Source organism: Nicotiana sylvestris, chromosome 10 (genome assembly GCF_000393655.2).
Source record: "Nicotiana sylvestris chromosome 10, ASM39365v2, whole genome shotgun sequence".
In the NCBI taxonomy this organism is placed as follows: domain Eukaryota; kingdom Viridiplantae; phylum Streptophyta; class Magnoliopsida; order Solanales; family Solanaceae; genus Nicotiana; species Nicotiana sylvestris.
Genome location: NC_091066.1, coordinates 160,648,189 through 160,657,218, shown reverse-complemented (window position 1 = coordinate 160,657,218; position 9,030 = coordinate 160,648,189). Strand labels below are relative to the sequence as shown.

Below are 9,030 nucleotides of genomic sequence, written 5' to 3'. Positions count from 1 at the left end.
CACTGCTGACAATACGCCAGAACACTGCTGAAAGTTCAGAGGGCCTCGCTGGCCGCGGTAGAATCGCGGCAGTCAGATTCAGAGAGGCTCTCTGGCCGCGGTTTGGCCGCGATCGCGGTAAAACCGCGGCATGCCGCGTATTTTCTGAAAAGGCATCTTTCCAGACACCTCTTCTGATATTTGCCTATAAATTCTGAGGCAAGGCTGCATCTTCCAGATACGAAAAAACACTCTAGAACTTCTTTCTTTCAGAATATACTGCATCCTAATTCGCAGTCTCTCTCTCAAATTCGTAAGTGTGATTTTGCTCCGTTCTTTGAGTTCGTTGGTATCCTGCAGTTTGTATTGCCACTGTTGCAGGAAGGTTTATTCCGTTTTATCCTGGGAGGATTTAATCCATTATCTTGACAACGTGTGAGGGGGTTAAAATTCCTTAAGGACGCATAAGAAAATTGTGGACTCAGAATATTTCTGATTTTTTACTATTTTATACATTTCTTTATTCTTCTAACAGTTTTCTGATTTTTGTTTTAACACAGTAACGATCATATCCTTTGGAGCTTAAACTAAAAATAGCCAATAAATGCATGATATATGAATAATCTATGTGTAAAATGTGTATAATTATGTACTGACTGGAAAACAAATAGTAAATACGGTTGGCTATTCGTTATAAAGATCCCAATAAGAAATTGGCAAACGAAGTACTAATTGACTTAGCATAGTACATTTTCTGCTGGATACAATAAAATACTACATACATCATAAATTTCAGCACAATAATTATCAGAAATATACATTTATAAGTTTAATCAAGAATAAACAGGGAAATAAAATTATAACACTCAATTCATAATTGATATATACAAGCAAAACAAGTGGGAAAGAACAGCTTAAATAAAGAAAGAAAAAGAGAAAAAAGATTTATAAAATTAACAATAAACATACATAAAATTAAGTCATCATCTGTTGCGTGGACTCTCTAAAATAATGTCATATCCGTGTCGGATCCTCAAAAATACATTATTTTTAGAGGATCTGACATGCACCCGACAATATTTTCAGAAAGCTCGAGCAATATTGGTGATCATACATGCCTCCAAGGTCTTTCAGCAAGATTTACACAGTCTTTGTGCCTAAAACAATCAACCAAATGATCAATTGTCATTCCTGCTGCTTGCATAAATGAATACACAATCACCGGCCCAACAAATCGAAATCCTCTCTTAAGCAAATCTTTGCTAATTGTTTCTGCTTTTGGAGTTCTTAATGGTACATTTCTTGGATATCTGAATCTATTAATTATAGGTTTGTAATTCACATAGTTCCACATGTAGCTGCTGAATGATCCAAATTCTCTCACAATCTGCATGTTTTAATTGATTAATGAGAAAACGTAATTAAGTAACCAAATTTATAAAATTTGATGGAAAAATAAATTGTTGCTCGGATTCTTCAGAAATATTGTCATGTGTATCAGATCTTCCAAAAATAATGTATTTTTGGAAGATCCTATATATGTGCGACATCAGTTTTGAAGAGTCCGAGTAAGAGTTGGACTTGCCTTGACTATGCATTTGGCATTGTCAACTATGCATCTAACTCTACTTTCTGCTAAATTGAGTTCTGTATTAGATATTAGTTCTTCAATTTCTCGCTCTCCCATTTTGGCCACATGGTTTGCATTAAATCCAGCGAAAGCTTCTCTGTATTTCCACATTAAAAAAAAAGTATTTAATTTCAATACACGGAAAATATAATTTTTTATTATCACTTAAAAAGATAACTAGCTAATTATCTGTAATAAGTGGAACTAGTAACATAAAAAGAAAACAGGCAACTTGCTACATAGTAAATTACATTGATAATGAAATAATTATTTCTACTTATAGTGTATATAAATTAAATAAAAAATACATTCTTGAAATGTTCTTTATGTAAATAAGAAAATACATTCTTAAAATGTTCTTCAAAATTAAGGTTTCATAAAATAGAGAATTTATGTACCTTATTTGTTCTCTTCTCTTCAATATTTCAGTCCAATTGAAATCCATAAGCATTCCACATAACGCAAGAAGCTCGAATAATTGACTGCTCAATTTATTTATTTATCTGTTAATAACTTATTGTATTAAAATTAGAACTATAAAATCACAACTAATTACTTACTGGTCGTCATAAACAGGAACTCCCCAACAATCATCATGGAACTGGACGTAAACCTTATCTGCATGTACCAAATTCAAATAAATTAGTGGAATCAGCCATTGATGCTTGTAACAGGGTAGACCACTTATATCACGCTCCTTTGGGCTTGGGGTACCATGTACGACTCTTCCCCGAACCTTGCCTGAACGCAAAATGCTTCGTCCAACAAATGTATATTTCACTATTAGCTAGAAACACACGTTTTTCTAACAAACGTTTTCGTCGAAATTCTTTTGACAAGTACACAGGGGCAGGGCCACAGTGTTAGATCCCGATTCGGCCGAACACAACAATTTTTCTTCGTGCTTTATATTTATCTTAAAAAATTTATTGAATAAGTATAAATATATATTTAGAACCCAGCAACTTAAAAGGACTACAACATCGAACTCATAAGCTTCAAATCATTGCTCTGCCTCTGCAAGTACATTTTTTTTATGCAAGTCCGTGACAAAAATGCGTGTTTCTAGTAGTTATTTTAAAACTTTTTAACTTTATTTATGTAGTCAAGTTACCTTCATATTTAACAATGCATTGCAAAATTTTGTGGACCATATTATATTTAACCACCACTGATTAAATTTAAAAATTATGAAGCATTAAAATTGGCATTATTTTGGCCCAGAGTTGCTAGGATTTTAGTAATATAAAAGTGTTAATGACAATGCATTGATAAGATAATTAAAATAATTCTACTACCAAATACCTGCTACTAAAGTAAGATACTCATAATTGCAATCCTTCTTTTAGTAAGTTTTAACTCTTATCTTATCATTTTCTTCGTCTTATCTGCGTATAAGCAGCGAATATATTCCTATAATTAGGTACCTTCTCAATTCATAAGTCAACTTCTCTTAGAAGAATAAATCATTAAGACATAGTATTTAATTTAATTTATACACTACAAAATTTTGAAGAGCATAAAGTAATTTGGTTTCTACATTATAAAGAAATATTTATAGTATCCGATGACCAAAAGATATCTATATTTTAGTGACGAAGCCATGAATTTCACTAAGAGTGTTCAAGATCTAATATACGTATATAAAATTAATTTTTGATTTATGTATGCACTATAATTTTTTATTTTTACAATATAATTTTCCAATGACGGATGTTCAACTAATTAACCATCCTTCATTAAATGTGATTACGCCACTGCTATTAAGTTGGATTTGTAATATTGAAAGTCACACGGATTGCTTGCTAAAGTTGACTTGATAGTGTAATTTTTTTATAATATAAGTGAATATTAGTTAAACTCTTAAAATATTAGTTTGATCTTCAAGTTATTACTTTAACTGAGAAAAATGCCTTACAAAATTACTGATTATAAGCCAAAATTGAAAAGACTTTCCTAGCAGCAACCAATATTAAGATCAAGAATACAAACAACTACTCCATTCCTTTCAATTATATATGATACTCTTTTTATTTTGATACATTCCAAAAATAAAGTGTTTGACACCGTTTTATTTCTATACAACTTTCACAACTTTCAAGAATTTAACTTTATTTCATTGTTCGTACTTTAACTTCGTTACAACGTTCGATATCTTTTCAACCACTACTTTTTTATTATCTTCCATCATCGCTAATAGATTGTTTGGAGGGTTGTTACGTATCATTTCATAATGTATCGTATAGTATTCTATTATATAATATCGTTTTGATATATATAATGTTGAGATAAGTTGTATTGTTTGTCGTTGTTTCATGAAACACCAAAAATATGAAGAATAAACTTGTAATGTTATAAAGAAAAAGTAAAATACGAGGTAGAATTATTATATAAAAAAATAGGGTAAAAGATAAATTAGCATTATCTAATAATAAGGAAGAGCAAGATGAGACAAAAAAATTAAGAAAACGATGCGACCATACCAAATCGGTCATTCTATAAAATGACACTTTTCGTCGTTAACGATACACTATAGTAAAATTTAAGTAGCAATCAAAACAAATATTGTATTTAAATCAATAATAGGATACTATACAACAAGTAACAATCATCCAAACAAATTGTAATATGTTACTTCATCTATTTCATTTTATGTGACACTATTTCTTTTTTAGTCTGTCTCCATACAAACAAACATATTTAAACAGTAGCAATATTTCAAGAAAGGTAATAAAAAATAGTGGAAATGATAGTTGAATTAACTTACCACTACTACTAGTTATCCAATTGCACCTTCTCATGAGCTCTTCTTCACTAGGATTATTACGAGTCGGACTAACTGCTCGAACCACATTTTTCATGGCCGGAATCTCTCTTTTTTCTGACGACGACGACGCCGCGATTAATCGGAGTGCTAATGAGATTTTCTGATCCAATGGAGTGATTGAAGAAGAATCTGTAAGTGAAGAATCATTTGAAGTTTGTGATAGAGATAAAGAAAGTGAAGAAAGTGAAAGAGATGAGCCTGTTTTATGTAACCCTATAGGGTATATTTTCTTCCAATGTTTAGATAATAAGAAGTTTGTAGTATTGCTTCTTGTCTTCTCTTTTTCTCTATGTTTCTCTAATGCATGTCTTCTCACATTTTGCTTAGACGACATTTTTCAAAAAGAAGAAGAAGAAAATAAATTATAAGGTTGTGGTTTTTGTTTTAGTTTGGTATAAGGTTTAAGATGATTGAAATATATAAAGATTGGACTTTGAATTGATGGGATATGAAAATAGAATATTAAAGGAGAAGTTGGTAGAATGTGAATCTCATAATGGAGAACCTTTTTAAACTTATAATTGAAGCAAATTTGATGAAAATAGCATATGGATTGTAAAATATTACTTGTTGAAAAAAAATGAAAGTTTTGAGTTTTAATGTGTTGGTAAAGTATTGTCTTTCGAGAAGCTCAAGATTTTTACCGAAAATGTTAAAGTTTTGAGAAAGTTTTGCATGGCATTAGGTTAAGTACTAGATTAATAGAAATTTACGGTCTTCTGTATTTGCATTAAAGTTTGATTAATCTGTATTTTCTCGCGTAAGGTCCATTAAGAAAAAGCTCTTCTTAACTATCGGAATTTCTTTTATTCTCATGGTTCGAACCCGAGACATTTAATTAATGGCAAAGGAATTATTGACTTACCATAACTTCGACTTTAATGTCAGTGACCAGGAAAAATAAAGCTAATTTGACTGGTGGATCCATATACCATATTAATCATGTTTAATTTTCAACATCCTATGATTAATTATAGATTATATATTTGAGTTAGTAAAAAATAGAATTGCCTTCTCTATCGGTACTGTCAACTAATTTTAAGAAATGTAACATTAAACAACCAAAAATATTTTAAAGAAAATTTATGAGCGCTAAAGAGTGAGTATAAAGCTTGAAAGCATAAAATATATTATTTTAATTTAACCAAGCTTTTAGTTCAAATGTTTACTTCAATTAAAGTGTAATGGGTCACCTTTATTAGCTAGACTTAATACTCACTCTTTAGCCCTTTTAAGTCTAGAGGAGAAACCTATATTGACTGCATAGATGATGATATCTCATCCTTCCTTTCTTTTTGTTTTCAAATTTTGTTATAAAATTTAAGTTTTAAAGATATTTATATAATTATGCCATTTAAAATGTAATTGCAATTTACTTTATTTAATAACATTGGCCGATAACCTAAAATAAATAATAATTAACTCTGCAATAAGTTAAATTATATTGATACTATTTGTGATGATCTTTTCACTTGATTTACAAATCAATTCTGTGTTCCGAGGCATTAAAAATATCCTTTTATCTCACTTCGATTTGCGTGCGCGATCCGGGCGTATATCCGGAACGCTTTTATGTGAAAATTTGATAAAAATACTAATTTTGCCTTTAAAATTGAATATAGGTTGACTTCGGTCAATATTTTGGATAAACGGACCCAGACCTGTGATTTGACGGTCCCAGAGGGTCCGTAGAAAAATATCGAACTTGTGCGTATGCCCGAAATTGAATTCCGAGGTCCCAAGCCCAAGAAATGAATTTTTGAAGAAAATTGTTTAACTAAAATTATAAGAGTTTTTGGAAACTTAAAAGTATTTAAATTTGATGGTATCGAGCCTGTATTTTGATTCCGCAACCCGGTACAGGTACTATATGGTATTTAAGTTGTGCCTGTAAAATTGGGTAAGAAACGGACTTCATATGACGTGAATCGGACCCTCAGTTATGAAATTTGAAACTTAAGAGTTCTTGAAATTTTTCTTTGATTTTGATGCTAAACTTAAAGTTCTAGGTGTTATTGTTTTTGAGGGTTGTGTGTATGTTTGGTTTGGAGCCCCGAGGGCTCGGGTGAGTTTCGGATAGGCCACGAGATGTTTTTACACTTAGAAAAGTTGCAGGTTTTGCTGTTTCAGGTGCACAGACATTTTGTGCTTCGCGGTCGCGAAGCTATTCTCGTGATCGTGAAAGGGAACTGGGTTGGGGGTAGAATTTGTTCTATACGAACGCGAAGACAGGGACGCGAACGCGGAGCACTGGGGGGCTGCTCTACGCGAACGCGACCCATGTTCCGCAAACGCGTATAGTAAATTGGAGGTGGGCTGGGAGGTTGTCATTTCTTCTACGCGAATGCGTACGCCGGTCCGCGAATGCGAAAGTGAGGGGGGCTTAGCCTTCGCTAACGTGTAGGAGAACTCGTGATCGCGTAAGTCCTCAACAGGCAGCTCTTCGCGAACGCGGTAGGCCCATCGCGAACGCGATGAAGGCCTGTCCAGTCTTTTAAAACAGTAGCAAAAACGGGCAGAACCCATTTTTATCATATTTTCGAACTACCAAGACCTAAAGACGATTTTCTTCACACAAGTTATCCCCAAAGTGTTGGTAATCAATTTTAAACTCTACTCTTTCAATTACCCAATGTTTTTCATCAGTTTTTAATCAAAATCAAGAATTTTTATGGTAAAAATTGGGAATTTGGGTAGAGTTAGGGCTTGTTGTTGATTCCCTTGCTGGGATGTTGTTGTTGCTATTGTTTGGGTGAAGAAAGAGAGATAAAGCACGAAGGGCGATGCCGTGCACATTCATATTTATGCATATGGTGAGGAAAGAGTGATAAAGCACGAAGGGTGATGCCGTGTACATTTTCATTGATATTGATGCATATGGTAAGGAAGAGAGATAAAACACGAAGGGTAATGCCATACACATTTCTTATATTCACATGGTGAGGAAGAGATAAAACACGAAGGGTGATGCCGTACACATTTTCGTTAATTGATTGCATTGGTGAGGATTGAGAGTAAAAGCACAAAATGTGATGTCGTGCACCTATTGCCTGTTTGATATGGTTCCTTGCTGTTTTCGATCCAATTACTTTAATTGTCTTATTCCACTATTACTGTGATTCTTTACGTTGGTATTTCCCCCATAGCATGTTACCCCTCCCCCGTTACTTTTGAATTATTTCTATTACTTATTCTGCTAGATACTGTTTAACTGCAGGTTATTTATTTTTTGTGTCCTAGCCTCGTCACTGCTTCGTCGAGGTTAGGCTCGTCACTTACTCAGTACATGAGGTCGATTGTACTGATACTACACTCTGCACTCTTTTGTGCAGATCCCGGTAGTGAAGCATACAGACCTTAGCTAGGGGTTGCTGCCTCTAGTCCATCAGAGACCCGATGTAGTCCTGCAGGCGTCCGTAGGCCTTGACGTCCCCTTTCTATCTAGTTTCTTTCTGTTCTTTTCTATTTTAGAGACAGAGATATACTTTCTTGTTGAGACCCTATTTGTAGTTTTTCTTAGATAGTCCGTGAGATTGTGACACCAGTTCTGTGCGGTTTATGTTTATGGATTTGTATTGGTATTAGCTTAATTGCTAAATTTTGTTCTTTCGCATTATTATTTCCGTTGTTTATAATATGTTAACTTGCAATTGTTAGGAGATTAAAAATGAAAATACTAAATTAATTGGAATAGTTGGCTTACCTAGCTCTCACTAGTAGGCGCCATCACGAGTCCCGAGTGTGAAAAATCCGGATCGTGACACTATTACAATATTATCAATGTTATAAATTAAATTATTTATTGACATCTCATCTATTTTTGTCTCATTTATATACACTAGCTACTACATACGTGTATGTGCTATCTTTTTGGAAAATGACGTTCCTCTTGTGAGAAATTCTTTTACATCTGAGATTAGTAAAAGCAAAGCGTTGTCCACTTTGTAACTATATGAGAGCTTTGCTAAATGTCAAATTAATTATTATGTTACAATTTATTCCATTCATACCAAAATGAATGCACTACTATTTCTATTTTGAGAATAAAAAATACAATCTTTTTTTGCTTAGGATTTTTTCAAAACTTATTTTAAACTGTAACAAAGTTAACATTTATAATATTTTTACTTTGTTTCTAAATATGCACTTAATTTTTGTTACACTAAAATTAAGAAATAAGTGTTCGAATTCACATTAAAACAAAATGTATTAAACATAGATATTTCGAACCGAAATGATTCTTTTTGAACCTGAAGGAATAGTGTTTTCTTGAGATTTTATTCCTCCATGAACTTGTAAACAACTATGGACTCATTTGGTACGAGAGATAAAGAATAATTAATTTCGAGACTAAATTTAAAAAGAATTTATCTTATGTTTAATTGATAGAAAAATATGATATAATTAATATCGGAATTAGTTATCCCGAAATTATAATATTATTTTATTCCCATAAAAAGATGGATAACTTCTTTCCCAGCAAACGACTCCTAAAGTATACTTCTAACTCCGAAAGTATACTTCTAATTGCCGACTTTTCAAACTGCTTCTACATTCAAGAAAATAATTAAAAAAGAAAAACAAATTCTACGAA

The 9,030-nt window shown here is 32.5% G+C and overlaps 1 protein-coding gene across 1 annotated transcript; it reads right to left on the bottom strand.

Moving 5' to 3' along the window:
* Nucleotides 1-825: 825 nt before the first annotated feature.
* On the bottom strand, nt 826-4,812 carry LOC104230847 (uncharacterized). Its single transcript, XM_009783746.2, has 5 exons — nt 4,377-4,812; nt 2,170-2,227; nt 2,008-2,091; nt 1,565-1,706; nt 826-1,366 (listed from the first exon to the last, which is right to left on the bottom strand). Exons 1-5 carry the CDS (start codon nt 4,768-4,770, stop codon nt 1,088-1,090), a joined length of 957 nt encoding a protein of 318 aa, XP_009782048.1. The 5' UTR covers nt 4,771-4,812; the 3' UTR covers nt 826-1,087.
* Nucleotides 4,813-9,030: the final 4,218 nt, after the last annotated feature.

Coding starts and splice junctions, on each gene's coding strand:
- LOC104230847 (XM_009783746.2), bottom strand. CDS start 4,770: ATGTCGTCTAAGCAAAATGTGAGAAGACATGCATTAGAGAAACATAGA. Junction 2,228..4,376: donor TTGGATAACTAGTAGTAGTG/GTAAGTTAATTC, acceptor TGGTACATGCAG/ATAAGGTTTACGTCCAGTTC. Junction 1,707..2,007: donor AAGAGAAGAGAACAAATAAG/GTACATAAATTC, acceptor GTGGAAATACAG/AGAAGCTTTCGCTGGATTTA.